At 31.3% G+C, this 16,814-nt stretch overlaps 1 protein-coding gene across 1 annotated transcript in view; it reads left to right on the forward strand.

Moving 5' to 3' along the window:
• Nucleotides 1–12,846, forward strand: part of LOC129231464 (myc box-dependent-interacting protein 1-like) — a 62,226-nt gene extending 49,380 nt beyond the window's left edge. The window contains exons 11-13 of the mRNA XM_054865789.1: nt 5,884–5,940; nt 6,082–6,183; nt 11,867–12,846. Coding sequence (XP_054721764.1) covers nt 5,884–5,940; nt 6,082–6,183; nt 11,867–11,941 — 234 coding nt within the window. The 3' untranslated portion in view covers nt 11,942–12,846. The remainder of the gene's footprint in view (nt 1–5,883; nt 5,941–6,081; nt 6,184–11,866) is intronic.
• Nucleotides 12,847–16,814: the final 3,968 nt, after the last annotated feature.

A 16,814-nucleotide genomic window follows, 5' to 3' on the forward strand; every position in this document is an offset into this window, starting at 1 on the left:
CTAAAGAAAGCGGTTCCTGGTGCCCGCCAGCAAAATTGAGCTCGTTTCTGCATTGAAGAGGGTATGGAAACAGTGTTAGAAATGATTCGTGTAAACAGGAAGTAGTATCTGTATGTGAAGGGATTAAAACATTGAATCCAGTAAAAAATAATGCATTCTAACATTGATATTGTTTCTTTCGAAAGTGTTTTCCCCTTTAACTTGAATATTCTAATTTTTTGACTCAATGTAAACTATTCTGCCTAAGATTATTTTTAATTGAGTATATTTGAAATAAAATGCGCACTTTAAGGTCTAAGAAAGGTAGCACGTTCATTTAAATACTTAATTTGCACTTATATTTGGTTAGAATAAACTTTTTTCCAAAAAGTGAGAAGTATTCTATTTTCGGGTTGTAGTGTCCCCGCTATAGAAACCGAAGATCAAGAAACAGTTTATTTATCCTTTCTAAATAGATTTAGTTTTTTTCTAACGTATATTCTAGCAATCATGTTAAGTTTCTGGCAAATTAACTCTGTCCTGCCATTTTGTAAATGATTTTCATCTGTTTGCATCCATGTAGCATCAACCAGTTGAAGGACGCTAATGTGAAAAGGAAATGCATTTTTGAGAAGATTATTTGTATGCTTTTTTAAAATTCATGTGATTATTTATGAAGTTTAATGTTTCACTTATTAGTTGCCTTATTCTTTGGTAAAACAGGGATGCCCACAGAGAAAGGGAGATTATGACACCAGTTGCACTATCAAAAAAAAAAGTTTTGAGGGGGGGAGGAAATGAAATTTTTGAATGAAAAAATAACTAAACTTATTCAAAAAGAAATCGATGCATATATAATACTTTTTGATGCAATCCATCCAAAATTTAGTAGCTGCATTCCTTTTTGATAAAGGCAGCCTCAAAGACGAGTTGGATGTAGCAAATAAAAGTTCAATTTTATTTCTTATTGTGTTTATTCTTTATTTTTCTTCTATTTATATTTCAGATCAATATGTGGGACAGCAATGAGGGGGGTCAAAAGTAGCTTAAATAAAAGTTTTTTATTGTTTGTTTTATTTTTCTTTTGTTTATTAGTTTTCACCACTTTACTTGTCTTTCGTGGATTCATTTGCGCAAATGAAGTGGTTAAGAATTGGTTTTGAAGTTTATGAAAATCAGCACTTAAAATTGCACATGGCAATTAAATTATTTTCTTCATAAACTAGCTTTAATTTATGTAGAAATTTTAATTTCACTTTACTCCCATCTTTTATACCAGTTCTAAATTTTTAAATAAATGTTGTTTAGTTGGATTTTTATCAAACTTTCAATGATGTTAGATTCTACTGATGGAAGTAGAGCAGTTTGTTCTTAATGTATTTTAACTATTTTTCTCAAATTATTTTTACTTTCTTCTATAATTGACAAATATTGAAGAAAATATTAGATTCGTTGAAATTCTCCAATTTTGAATTTTGATGCGTGTTAAATAGCTGAATACATTTTAACTCTTTCAAGCAAATATTTGTCATTGTGCATCTGTGTGACCCACTTTTTGTGGCTATTCGAGTCGATTTGTTGTGTGTCTTCTATCGATTTGTGGTCACTTTTTGTGGCTGTTTTGAAGAATTTCCAGAAATCCACTCACACAGTCCCGAGAAACACCCCTCCCTATCATTAAGAGTCATCTAATGATAGGGAGGGAAAACGAGTTTTGAAAAAGTTACGAGAGAGAGCTCTTGAAGCCTCCTCTTCCTAACATAATCAAAGACAATCTACAATTATGTTTATGGTGTTTCAACTTCGAAAAATCACCTAGGGGAAGGCCACCAAACATCTACTCTCACTAACATTAACAAAAATCTACAAAAACTTCATTTTTAAAGCTCTAAGTTCAAAAAGTTTTCAAAGGAGCACCTACCCCCCCCCCCCCCCTTACTTTTGCCAACATCACTACACATAGTCTTGAACTTGGTTTTCAGGGCTTCAGTTTTAAAATATTTTCAGGGTTAAAACTTCTGAGAACCTTTCCCCCTGAAGTCATCTAAGGTTGCCTGCAATTGCAGTTTTAAAGCTTCATTTTGAAAAACTGCCTATCCTCTTGCATTTCCAAAGATAGCTTACAATCATGTTTTTAAGGCTTGAATTTCAAAAAATTTCGGGGGCAAGCCCCAAATGTATATTTTTCCTAACATCAAGCAAGATGGTTTTAAACTATTTTTTAGAACTACAATTTTGAAAAAGCTTCAGAAGCAAATCCTCAAACCCTCTCTGCTCCCCTCTTTCTAACATAATGAAAGACTCCATACCATTGCAATTTTGGAGTTTCAATTTCCAAAAATTGCTGGGGGAGGCCATCAAAACTCACCCCCTCCTAACATACTAAAGATTGTCTAAAACTGAATTTTTAAACTACCATTTCAGACCCCTGACTAAACTCACCCCTCTCTCTTGTTTCTTTTTACATCCTTTTACAAAGTAAAGGAAGCATTGTATTCACACGAAAAAAATTTTGACCCAAAAGTAGACCTTAATTTCCATTTTGCTCGCCCCCGAATGAATGTTGAATGTTTTTCAAACCCGACCACATGTGGAAGAATGAAATATCCATTTTGACGATCCCCCCCAAGTTTTCTAATGACGTCTGTATGTACTTATGTGCCTTGCATAACGCAAAAACAGTATGTCCTAGAAAGTTGAAATTCGGTACATAGACTCCTATTGGGGTCTAGTTGTGCACCTCCCCTTTTGGTTGCATTCGGATGTTCCTAAGGGGGTCTTTTACTCCTTTTTTGGGGAAAATCATTGTTAATATCAATGCAAACTCAAGTGGTGTTATAATTTAGCAAACACTTGGCGACATATCGCCAAACTTTTGGCCGGCAAGTTTTTTCACCAACTAGGCAGCAAAAAATTTGGCTTTTTTTCTTCTTTTTTTTTAAATTTGGTTTCATTTTGGCCACTATTGGGGATATTTAGAGAGTTAACCAATGAATCACATTAACGTGTCCAATATTAGGAAAATTAATCTGTTTAAAAGGTTTTTTGCTTCAGTTTGCAACAAACTTGAGGCAAAAATATCTAAAGTGTTTCTTTGCTTACTCCAAGGCATAAAAGGAAGTCATGTGATGCACACATTAGCTCATTTGATTTTGCAATGACCGTAAGAATTTTATTGTTATCGTTGTTTCAATTGAGATTTATACATAAATTAGAAATTTTGCCAAGACAGTAAATTGCACAATTCTTGTAGCTGTAACACTCGAATTTGAAAATCCTAGCAAACAGCAAAACTTAGTACTTACAATTATATGTAAGACCCCAAACTTGATGCTTCATGTTATTAATTTCTGCTCCATTATAAAATGTGACATGGGAACTTTTTCATAGAATTAATTCATTGGAAATTTGGGATTCCAAAACAAATATTTGTTCAGCTTGAATTTATACTTCCTGATAATCATTTCAATATTACATTCAGTTTATTCTTTCAATGTCTTATTTTATGATTGAAGTCTTGATAAAGTAGCTTTTTTAGACCTAGCACATTACTTCTTTAAAAGTGTTTTTAGTACATAGTGCTTTTTTCAGCATTCACAAATTGCTTATTATCCTCACTTGACCATAGTTGATGTTCCTTTAATTTCCTAGATTATCATGATGGAGAAAATGTCTAGCTTGTTCTTAACATGTATTTAAAGAGACTGATTTTTGTTGTCATGGATACAAATGGTCTGCGGTTTGCGTTCATTCATTTTTGTTAACCCAATCTTAAGTCAAGCAGATTTTATTTTGAAAAACTGGTTTTTTTTTTTTTTTTTTTTTTTTTTTTTTTTTAAACACCTAAAAAGCAAAACTTAATCCAAATATAAAATTTTCCCAGATTACTAATTCCCATTATTTAAGATGAATAAGAAATAAAAAATACCATCATGCTGTCAATATAATCTTTATAAGTGTACAGCTGCAAATAGGCAATAATAACCATATGATTATTACCACAGTCTAATTACCATTCTTTTTTTATGGTTATGCATCATATTAACTAATCTAGAAAATCACTGATCATAATATGACAGGTGCAAATTTCTTTTCCATTCCATTTGTAGAAACTAGAAACCCAACGAGTAGGATCCTATCACAATTTGTGATTGCAAAAAAAAAATAAAATAATTAGAATTCAAGGCATCAAAATTGAAATACATGCCAGGGGCTGGATGCTTTTCTTCTCTTTTTTTAGTAATTGTAAAATAGCATACTTGTAATTGTTGTCGTAAATTTGAGATGTACATTTTTTCCTTACAGTTCAATTCACATTATTTATCTTGTGCAAATTTATATCTTGTAAAGACAAACAAGATTTAATAAAATTATTCATTATTTACAAGGTTCTATGGTTGAGGCAAACCTCACTTGGCAGCGTAATAATGCCATTATTACGATCTGCTTAGCCTTCACAATGCTGCCAAGTTAGGTTTGCCTGAACTATAATGTCTGGGTTTTTTTCAAATGACTAAACAAAATGTGTTTATGTTTATAGTTTGGGAAACGTTTATCATTTTATGCTTTTTAATCAGGAGTGAGGATTATTAAGACTTTTTTTGCAATGGCTGACTTAAAAATAATGAAGAGCACTTAAAAATAAACAAAATAGTTTCAAAATTTCTAATGAAATTCTTTATACATAATATTAATTGCAAAATCTTTAAGTTATCCATTTATTGATTTTTATTAATCAATAACACTGTGCAGCTTAACCAAAAAAAGAAGAAGAAAAAACTTCAAACTACTTCTGACACCGTTCTTGGAAATTATTATGTAAAATGACCCCCTGAAGCCAAATATTAGAAGCTAAGTAGTAGTCAGGCCTGAATAGATGTTAAAGTTTGTTTACGACTAGTCAAGTTTTGGTGGCCTCGGAGAATTTGATGGCATTTTAAGGGAGAGGATTAAGGAAGAAATAGAAATGTCTAAAAATATAGATTTTGCACTTGTTAAGGTTAAATGAGTACAATTTTCTACATTCAATCACATTAAATCATTGCTACAAAAAAAAAAAGTGTGAATGAGTGCAGATAAATTACCAGGCGGATAATCCTCCTGCAGTTAATTGAGAGTTTACTGCATCTATTTTTGTTATACTTCATTCGTTGCTCACTGCAAATTTGCAACAATGTTTGAGGGGGAGCTAAAAGCCACCCTCTAGTTGCATCTCTGAAGCCTAGTCCAAGGTCTCAGTGGTAGCGCTTCGCACTCTTACCATTCAGGCTCGGGTTGGGCATGGTTGACTCAGCGGTTCATCCCTTCAGTGGGTCGATAAAATGAGTTCCAAGCGTACTTGTAAACCAAACACTGAGGGTTCCGCGTTCAGGAAAACTGAGTTGGGTACAATAGGCCTTGGCTCTCATGGACTGTCATGCCACAGAGTTTGGTAGTTACATCTCTGGTTGTCCCTAAGTACCATGAATCCTGCCTGTACTTATACTGGTCTATATAAGGCTGTAAGACATTTGATTCTGAGGCTTGCATTAAGTAAGCCTAACCAATGATTTTATCCAATTACGGACAGGCATTAAGAAGTACCTAAAAGCAGCGTGCCTAACACACGATATTCTTCAAGGTTTGCATCTGTAGCTGCAGTATAATTGATTCATGTGTTTTGATCTTTGTTCACCAGTGTTATTAGTTGAACTTGTTTGTTTAACGATTATCTGCCTAAATCTAAGTATTAAATTTTTGATTAAGTTTTTTTTAGATCTTTATGGTATTAAAATAGAATATTTCAGTAGCCTTTATTGTATTTTGCAATTTACAAGAGAGTTTTTCTCTCTTTTTTTTTGTGTTGAAGTCAAAATTATGCTCAATATAAATGGAATTCAATGAACAAATCTTATGTTTTCCTAGGAAGATAAGTTGGCTGGTGGCGATACTCTTCAAGCACATTCACGTTTTTTGTATAAGGTATTGAATTTTCTTTGCTTTTATTTACTGCATAATTTGTCACAATGTTTAAAAGTATTTCTGTTCTGCAACTGCTATATTTTCAAGGTATTTTGCATATTTTTAATTCATCAAGTCAAAGAAAAACTTGGTTTCTCATAGGTTAAAGGAACTTACAAGTATGTTGCTGAAGATCTTGATGAATTGTCATTTAATGTTGGTGATATAATAGATGTTATATCTTATGATGATCCAGATGAACAAGTAAGATTTTAATTAAGTGATATTACTTAGAAGAAAAAATCCATTTGACCAAGAGTTTCCTCCCCCCCCCCCCCCAGACTTAAATAAAATGAAAAACTTTCTGTGAACACAAATCCTAACTGAAAAATTTTCTGCAAATAATTATTTTGCCTAATTCACCCTTAATTTGTATTAAAATATTCAAAAGGCAAAAAAAGAAAAAATGCTTTGAATATTTTTTTTTTTTTTTTTTTTTTTGCAGTAACACGGTACGCTTACTTTTCTCTAACTGAAGAAAGCTGCCGTGACCATTATTTTTTGCCCAATATTAATCACATGTTCATTATCACTATTTTCATTTTATAGTGAAAAAGTTCTTGTAGATCTGTTAAAATGTAAGCTACCTGTGTTTTACTTGAAAAATTTTATGAAGATATTTGATTTTGTAAACAAATCAACAAAAACTACTTATTTGTTAAAAATCAAGTATTTCTGCAAAAATAAATACTGTATTTTCCTGCATATTATCTTTTAAAAAAGTTTTAAATTAATGAGGTGCAGGAAATATGCTGCAGCTGATTATCTGCTTTTTTTTTTCTCTCTCTCTCTCTCTCTCAGCACCAACACATTGAAACTCGATTTACAGCAGGATTCACCAATAGAGGCTGTTCTGTAGTCTGTAAAGTTGTTTATTTTACATAACTTGGAATTTTCCTCTTACGCCATTCAGACTGTGTAAAATAAAAACCATACAGTCATAGCTGAAACAGTTTCCATTAGGGTCATTCCATGCGAAATGAGCAAATCAGCTGTGGCTGACATGTCACAGATTTCAATGAAAATTTTTATTTAGGTAAACCATGCATATCTATGGGGGAATGCAAAGTATGGAAGTTTAAAAACTGTTTGTTGCTTTGTTATTGAAATTAGAAGTTGATGCTTACGCTAAGCCTAAATTTTCAGAGTTCATTGCTGCCCGTTTGTGACTCAATAACTCCATAAGTTATAAACGTACACTTAAAAAATAAATATTTCTGCATTCTATAAACAAATCTCTATTGGGAAAGAGCAAAGTAAAATTTATTCGGATCTTTTTTTGAATCTGAGATATTAACAAATATTGAAATTTTGCCAATTTACTTCAGATTTCAAATCACTCTTCTAGCTCTTTTAATGAAAAAATAACAGTAAAAATGATTCAGACTGAAAAACTATCTATAACTAACTATATGCTCTAGTTTAGTAATTGTTTATGAATTTCTTGATGACGAAATCGTACTTTAAAAAATCAAAAATTTCCGAAAATTTCATTTTTTCCTCAATTTTAGATATGTTTTTGAAGATGAGGGAATGCTCTAAATTTACTCAAGTTTTTTTTTTTTTTACGTAACATATTGAAGTGTCTTTTAGATGCTACTAGATTTTAATCATTGGTATCAGCGTATTTTTGTTACTAGAGTAACTTGAACTAAGGCAAAATTTCATTAGTTAGTTCTCTTTATTGTAAATTTAGCAAAACTAACCATTTCTTTCGTGTCTCATTTTCTCAAAAACATGTTTATGAAGTACTTGCTAAAATGTACATTTTTAAAAAATCGAAATCAATGTTAGATATACTTGCTTTTGCATCATTGAGTCGTTTATCTAGTTTTTTGAATTCTCGTAATTTCACATAAGGGTCAACATGTGTTTCACATCACAAGGTTCAACATGTGTGTGTTTCATATAAGGGTATTTTGAAAATTACAATATGTTTTTCAGTATAATGTATTACATAGGGCACAATATACGTAATTTAAGAAGGTGCAATGAAGTTTTCACACTTTTTATTTCTGTTTTAGTGTGAATTGACTACCAAAATTGCTCAATTTCAAAGACCTGTATCTTTTTTACAAACCAAATACAAAAAACAATATGTATAACATGTATAGTACTTGAATGGAATATTCAATTGGCCAAGAAATTTTATTTTTAATTCCATCCCCTTTTGGTTTACAGGGGTCTAAAAATGTCATTTTTGTTATTTTGTCGATTTTTGAGGGGCTGTAATCTGTAACGGATGCGCAAACACACAGCAACAGTTACATATTCTTTTTAGCATAGTTCCAGTGATTAGTTTTTGCCGTATTTCATTTTGTCTTTCCATCCCCGTTATCCCCCTTTGAAATGAGTAAAATTTTGACATTTGACCTTGAACTTGAACCTGTTTCCGTAATTTTAATTATTAACTTACATTTACGTAACTCAGCACGTAAGACTATCAATTTATGCACTTTAACATCAAAGCGTTAAATTAACTGTCTTAAATGTAATTCAAATAGATTTTGGCCAAAATGCAAAGATCTAAAAGTCCCATTTTTGACTACGAAGATCACTTTTGATGACCTCTAAAAAATCTAAGGTCCAGTTGAGAGAAAAAATAAAAGTGGTTTTTAACATCTTTCATATCCAGCTTTTAGGGATATGAATTTCAAAAAAATTAAAAAATGGTCGAGCGTACCCAGCCGTCGAACCTGCATGGATTGACTCATAAAATACAAAGAAAATGCTATTTTTCTGAATTTTATTTTATGTTTAGAAATCAAAAACCAATTTCGAGTTTCTTCAAGCAAATAGTAGAAACACAGCTCTATATTCTTGTAAAATTTTATAGTTGTCTGAATTTTCCCTCATTTGAATTTTTGTGTCTGTGTGAAAGGGAAAATCATCATTTTACAAAATGTCACTAAGTTTAAAACTGATTTTGAAGCCAAAGGAGTTAAAGTACAACTTCAAAAGTAAGATATTTCTTTTATGATACTGAGCACATTATTGGGTATTAATTTCATCAAAGCTAATCCATTCCTTAAAGATTGAGATTAAAAAATAAAATGCTTAATTATGAGAAAATTGAAATATTTTCAGTTTTTGAACCTCAGTTAAAAGTTAATTATAATAACTTTGAAAATTTTACTGACATCAGATTAATTACCCTACTCCATAGATTGCAACAACATATAACTTTTATGTTTTCATTTAATAGTTGATAAGATACATGCCTTCAGAAATGCAACATTTAGCATTTATGAGAATGCTGTTCAATTTGACCAATTTTCAATCGCATGTAACTATTCAAATAAAAAATTTAAAGCAAAAATATATACTTTTATATAGGTATAAAAGGAACCTGTATACCAAATTTCATAAAAGTCTGTTACCATGTGGCCACCACTTTTTTGCGAATTTTGCTCATTTCGAATGGAATGACCCATTAGCAACTGTTTACTCCTTTGTCTTTTAAGTAATTAATGTACTATTTTTTAGGTAAAATTTTTTCAAGATTTGGAAGAAGCAGAAATAAAGTGGGATTTTGTTTTTATAATTTTGTCTTTTTTTTAATTAACATTAGTAGTTTTAAATAAATTGTTTCTCACTTTCATTTATAGTGAAAATAATCTCATACTCCTAGATTAGTATCTCACATCTTTCTATAGCATCTTTCACAAAAACTGTTTTGTTTAGTATTTCAATTCCATCGTCTACCAGGATCATCCATCGGTGTTGAAGAGTCTTTGTCAAGGTAATGGGTACTGCTTAGAAAATCCAGTGAAGAAAGTTCTTTTTCCAAAAATAAAAACTCTGTCTATAGGCAATAAAACCCCTTTGAGGGTTAGCATTGTGGTTTTATCCCCATGCCATGGATGGAACATTGTCATGAAATAGGAATAGATCCATAGCTTTTAGGGGCTGAGTACCAGTGAGGGTTTTAATTTTTTTAAAGCACAATCGTATTGATTTCTGGGTCTTGGTAACCAATCAGTCAATAAAGAATAATCATAGGCGCTTTAATCACTTCCAGTGATAGAAACCAACACTCAATCTAGAAAAATTCATAACCTTTATAGAGGTTTTTTCTCTCTCAGATAATTGAAATTGATCTTGAAACAAGTAAATCTTTGAGTACGATAAATATCCTTTGACGTTCACCTATCATGACTTACATATCTTGGAAAATGAATTATCCCTGTTATTTAGAATACCTCCAAGAAATATCATAATCAACTCCAAGAATTCTTGATAATAATGTTTCTAATCCAAATTGCCAATGTATTGAAGGGAAAATTTCTCTCAGCACTTACCAGATTCACTGGTAAGTGCTGAGAGAAATTTTCCTTCCCAATGCAGCGCTGATTCTTTGGCAATCATCTATGTTAAATGTGTGCTTAAATTTCTGTGTCTTGCTTCTCCAACCTTTAAGAAAAGTTTGATTTATGTCCGGGTCGAAAAATAGCAAACAAGGTCACAAAAAAGAACACTTTTGGTAAGATGTAGCTCAAAGTCAAAACAAAGGCTACCTCAAAATAAAAGAAAATAAAAAAATCCCTGCAAAATGACTTTTTGGTGAAAAGGCAAAAATTTCATGTTAGGTGTGGTACGTCCAACTGAGCTAAAATTTTGTACTCACTTTTATTTATTTTATGTTTTAATAAGAGGGTTGGGGGGGGAATTTAGCTAGAGTTAAAATACAAAGGCTACCCTAATATGCACGCTTACTGATTAGCTGTACATTTACTCAAATATAACTTCTGTTTTGTAAAAAGTTGCATTTAGGATAAATGCAACATCTTTTTACATCTGTACTGAAACTGACTCCAAATGGCCAAATTGATATTGACCAATAACCCAGGCCATAGTATAAGTTTTTATGGCCAGCGGTAAAATTATCTATATATTTGAGCAGTAAAGTTTCACAAGTATACAGTACAATCAGAATTGCTAAAAATTCTTACTAGGTGTTGATCATTTTTGGAAGTTCTGATGTTTTGCATTATTTGCAATGTTTTTCAAGAGTTATGCTTTTAGTTTTTAGCTTTCTTTTTTCATTCAAATCTGACAATTAACTCAAAATATTGCTGATATATGACCTTTGGTATTGAGGAAGTTATGTTTTTCACTTTCTAGTTTGATATTATACTGTTTCTAACTAATACAATTCATTGTGACAATTCATCATGGTGAAGTTCTTTTTTGTTCTAAACCAATTTAGTTTTACATAAATGTTCACAGTGTCACTTGCTGTGTAATATCACTTTCTCGTATTTACTGTGGTGTAATAAGCAAAATTTGCTCTCGCCTGATACAAAAATAAATCATGGGACATCTTATTTTATTTACATTTGCTTTTAAAAAGATCAGATATTTGAAACATAACTGGCATCTGAACCAAGTATGTATACAAGTGCAATGGTTTTACTTTTAAAAGTAAAAGTAGAACTCTTATTTTTTTTATCACATTGCTAATATTTAAAAAATAAAAAAAAAAAAACATCAGCAGTTTATTGCTTCACTGAGGATACTTAGCTTCTTTTTTATTATTTTTTCTATGCTAATACTCAAGGAACTAAAACATACTGTACATGCATGGTAACAAATTAAATTTTAATTGTAAGCATTAATGTTATCTGTTGTTTACAATTGTAAACTGAATCTTAACTATGGTCACCTTGGGAACTGTGCTTTTTTTTTTCCTGGGGAAAAATGCTTCTTTATCTTAATTGTTTTTAATCATTAATTTACACTATTCAATCATTCATCTTATATTATTGAATACAGAAAGTATTATTTAAAGTTCCAATAAAATGCAATCTGATTTTGTAATTTATTTTTTAATTCCTGTGAGAAAACGTTTTAATCAAATTGCTAAATCCGTCTTTTACTTTTTCAGGAGGAAGGATGGCTTATGGGTGTTTTCGAAGGAAAAAAAGGCTTATTTCCTGCCAATTTTACATCACGTATTTAGATTTAGTATTCAGAGAAGCTATATATATATAAATATATATATAATATGCCTTGTGATATTTTTAAAAAGCCATTCCATGCTTCATGGATCTGTTAGTGTAACAAATATTAATTTATCTTACAGAGCTTCTAATCCTCCAAACTGTGTAGCCCATGTTATGTCATTCAACATTTCGTACAATTGCTCCAACTGCTTTATAAATTGCGTATAGTATTTTTAAAATCGAAAATTACTACCAGTTCATCTCTTAATGCATTTAAGTAGAGCAGATTAGTTTTTCTAATAATGATTACTATTCAGAACAATTTTTAAATGCATTACAAATGACTAGTTAGAGCAATATTAAAGCTACGCAAATCTAACTATATTGATTTATCTTTTTTATTTCATTAAATTTGAACAATAATTTTGCATAATTTAGATAAAATCATGCTTAATCTATGCATAACATTTATTGGAACTTGTACCAGATAACTGGTTCTGTTGCATGCATTGTTTCCTTGGAAAAAAAATTCCATATGGTTGTTATTGTAGCTGATTTATTTATATATATTTTTTATTTATATTATTATTTTTCTTTCTTTTTTGAAATTATTTTACTTGGGATTAGTAGTTATAATTCCAAGTTATAATCACTCCCGTTATAATCATTCCCATTAGTTATAATCACTATATAAATAATTTTATGCAATTTTGTGTACATGCAAAAACTTCACATAATGTGTGAATGTTTCTTGTGTTTACCATTCAAAGTTCCAAAGAATTTTTATTTGATGTATTCATAGTAAATTCAGCCACCAAATATAGTGCCTTAAAATCTTTAATATTTGTTGAATACATTAGTTTTTAAAATGTTCATCAGTGTATCATAAATGTATATTTTTACATTTGAATAAACTTTAACTTATGTGAAGTATTCTTTCTTTTTTGTACTGAACGTGTCATCTTTGAATTCAGTGCAACTTTGTCTTAGAAATTTTACGACACATATTTATCACTTATGCAGGGTAAATTTGATCAAATCTGCCAAACGAAAGGGGGTGTTACAAGAGCCATAGTGAAGCATAGAACCACTCATTATTGTGTTCAATTCATAACCATAAAGGAGTAACGATAGAAAGTAGACAAATGAGCCAACACATTTCTAAGACCAATTTCTGAAACTTCTGGGAATTCTGCACACAAAATAAGAACACATTGGAAAAGAGCAAACAAAATCCTATAAGATGATTTTTTTTTATCCAGATAGTTACATTTTTTAGCGAGCTACAAGCTTTTAAACATTCAAAGTATCCAAGGAATTGGTGCTCTGTAGACAGCATTTTCAAGTCAATCGTTTGATTTACAAACGGTCAAATCTGCTAAAAACTGGCCACTAGTTTTCAAATAATATCACAGCAAATCATATTGTCGAGATCAAGTTCGGCAGAAATTAAGCCTTTTGTTTGGAAGATTAAAATTGGCGTTTGTCAAAAAAATGGACTAGTAAACGTATCACAGCCTTTTAAGTACAAAATCCCTCTGCAGATTTCTACATACATCTGTTTTTTGAGCAAAGCATAATTTTTATTCATAATAATAAGAATGTTTTCATCTTTTGTCAAAATATGGCCGGATATCGGGAAAACTTGCGCTCTGTTGGATTCAGGTGAGTTTTTTCAGTTTTCGCTTTATATCGTAAAAAGTATTTATTTGCGGGTAAAACAATTCATGATGGATTAAATAGCATAAAATTATCTCTAAACCGGTATTGTTATTGTAGCTGTTATGAAGTATCAAGTGAAACGGGGGGTGCTTGAAACTAGCGTGAGCACTGAAACCACCTGTCTTTTGTACTATCCCTGCTTTGAGCACTAATAGTGCCCAATAACAGAAACATATTTCAGCAGTTGCCTAACCAATTGTTTAGCCCATCAGATTAAGATGCCTATTAAGAGAGAAGTGTCAAGTTAGTATCCCAACAGACTTTTTATCTCTTTCCTACTCAAATTAAGCAATTCACTGGATCTGGACCAGGAGGCTGCTGGTTGAGAACTTTGGATGTCTTTGAGAGTCAAACTAAAGATACCTACAATAGGATTCACCCATAAGTAGGTTCTTTGTAGTAATCCTTACTGCATTTAGTGATGTTCACATCTCTTTTTCTGACGGGTGTGTAATGGATATACTCCAGGGTATTATACATTATGCACAAGATGTGTATGCGATCATATACATAATGTCATCATAAAAAATTTTGAAGTTTGAGGGTATACGTTATATGTCTAAAAAATGTTTGAGAGCAAACGTCGTATGGGAACATGTGGGTCCCTATGGGAGCACCATCAACTGCATTGTACGGCAGGCTCGGGTCCCACAACCGGTATATTGGAACTCTGCTTCAGCAAATTGATCAGCCAATTCATTGCCTATAATGACACAGTGATCATGAACCCAGTATAGGGAAACCTTATTTCTTGCATGCTAGTCTTACCAATGCATTGTGGCACTCCCAACCTGTTATAGGCATAGACATATTTAAATTAAAGGTTCACGAATGTGGACCCAGAATCCGAGCTAAAACGAAAACTGATATTTAATCATAGAAAATAAAGACATGTGAGTAAAAAAGTCACTTTTCCAAAAAATCATCGAACTTTGGAATCAAATATCTCTGCATCTCTTACAGCTTATAAAAATACATTTTTAAAGCTAATTATATGCTTTTTAATTCAACTTAAATTATTTTACCCACAATTAAATAGTTTTTACGATATAAAGCGAAAATCAAAAACAGGAACCCAAAATCTAAGAGAGTCGAACGAGTTTCCCCGACGTCTGGTCATATTTTGACAAACAAGGCGAAAACATACTCACCTTATAATGATGCATAAGAATTGTGTTTTGTTCAAAAAAACAGACGGAGGTAGAAATTTGCAGAGGGATTTTGCACTTAGGTGGCTGTGATTCATTTACTAGTCCATTTTTTGACAAACTCTGATTTTTATCTTTCAAACAAAAGGTTGAATTTCTGCCAAGCCTTATCTCTAACATGATTTACTGTGGTATTACATGAAAGCTAGTGGGGTGGATCATATTTTAGTAGATTTGACCGGTTGTAGCTCAAAACCCTTGTTTTTGAAAATACTGTTTACAGATTTTGGCACCAGTTCAACTTTCAGTACTTTGAATGTTTCAAAGCTTGTAGCTCTCTGAAAAATGTAACTATCTCGATGAAGAAAGTCATTGTATAGGATTGTGTCTGCTCTTTTCAAATATGTTCTTATTTTGTGTGTAGAATTCTCAGAAATGTCAAAAATCGGTCTTAATCTCAGAAATTTGTTTTTTGGCTCATTTCTCTTCTATCTACCATAACTCGGTTACAAATTGAACAGGATAATGGGTGGTGCTATGCTTCACTTAGGCTCTTCTAATACTCTCTTTCGTATGGCAGATTAGTAGGATTGCCAACTGCTCCGCATCTTGCAGAATTGCTCCGCAAAAAAGTTATCTTACTCTGCATTTCCCGGCCGAGCGATTTCAAGCATGACATAGTTTTTAAAACTGTTTTTTTTATTTTTATGCTAGTGCTTAAAATGATTCAAAGCTCAAAAACAAATTTAGATAAGTGGTTTTAGTTTTTTTTATTGAATTTTATGCAAAATACTGAGCTGCTTCGCAAAATTTCAAAGTGCTCCTCAAAATCGCCACAGATGCTCCTCAGATTGTTTCCCCAAGGTTGACAACCCTGGATTAGGTCAAATTCACCCTGTATAGTTTAATTTTCTCTTAAAATGCCTGTTTTTTATTTAAGATGTATTTGACTGCCTATGTATTTCGGTAAATGCATCTTATAATTTTCTTAAGTGTTATTAGAAAATTAAGTCATGTAAATCATGCTCAAGTGAAACTGAAACAGTTCATGAAATAGTGATACCTTTTTCTCTTATTCAAAAATTTTTAGCTTTGAAGTTTGCTTCTGTATTGCAAGACTAATTGATGAGTTCGATTGTAACTTAGTATTAATGAAATCTATAAAAAACAGAAATGAAAAATAGTATTTTCTTATTATGCTCTTCAATTTAAATATCTGTTTCTTACATGAAATAAAGGACATTGTACAATGTTTCTTTTTTAACATTTTTCAAATGTATTTTAAGGCAAAAGGCTACTATTATCGAAGTAGTTTATTATAAATCCGTGATTTCATAACCAAAATCACCTGAATGTGTCTGTACATGAATAGGTAGTGTCATTCTAAATAATATTGAAAATATTTCATTTTATTTAGGAGTTACTGGGTCAAGTGCTGTAGTTTTAATAAATTGACATAAATAAGGGATTTGATGAAAATGGATATTTATGTGTGAAGGAACTATTATTTCGTAAAATCGGTCTCCTTTTTGCTATCCTTTCAAGTGACATGCCCCATTGAAGTTGGGGTGAATGCAACAATCCCCATTAAAGTTGATTGAAATAGTTAGGAATTACCATCGATGCTGAAGCCAAATTAACTGCAGGGAAGAAAAAAGAAGAAAGCCAATTAAAACTTCGTTTATAAAGGAAAATGTGCAGAAAAAACTAAGTTAGTGCAAAAAAAGACAAGCTAAAACTTTTAATCTAATTTTCCCAAATTCATTTAGTCAGTCCTTAATATCTTCACTCCTTGGTTCTCCAAGTATTAGTCATCTTGAGTTGCTCCTGCAATTTTGCAAATATTGATCCTTAAGTCATCTTTTGTTGGAAAACTTTTCATCTATTTGCTCACTTTTGCATTAAAGAATAATCCTTATAACTCCCAAAATATATGTGCTTTTCTTGCAAATTTATGCATTTCATATGTTTATTTATGTTTTAAATTTAGGCACGAAGGTATTTATTTCATGTGCTTCTT

This window comes from Uloborus diversus, chromosome 10 (genome assembly GCF_026930045.1).
Source record: "Uloborus diversus isolate 005 chromosome 10, Udiv.v.3.1, whole genome shotgun sequence".
Taxonomy (NCBI): domain Eukaryota; kingdom Metazoa; phylum Arthropoda; class Arachnida; order Araneae; family Uloboridae; genus Uloborus; species Uloborus diversus.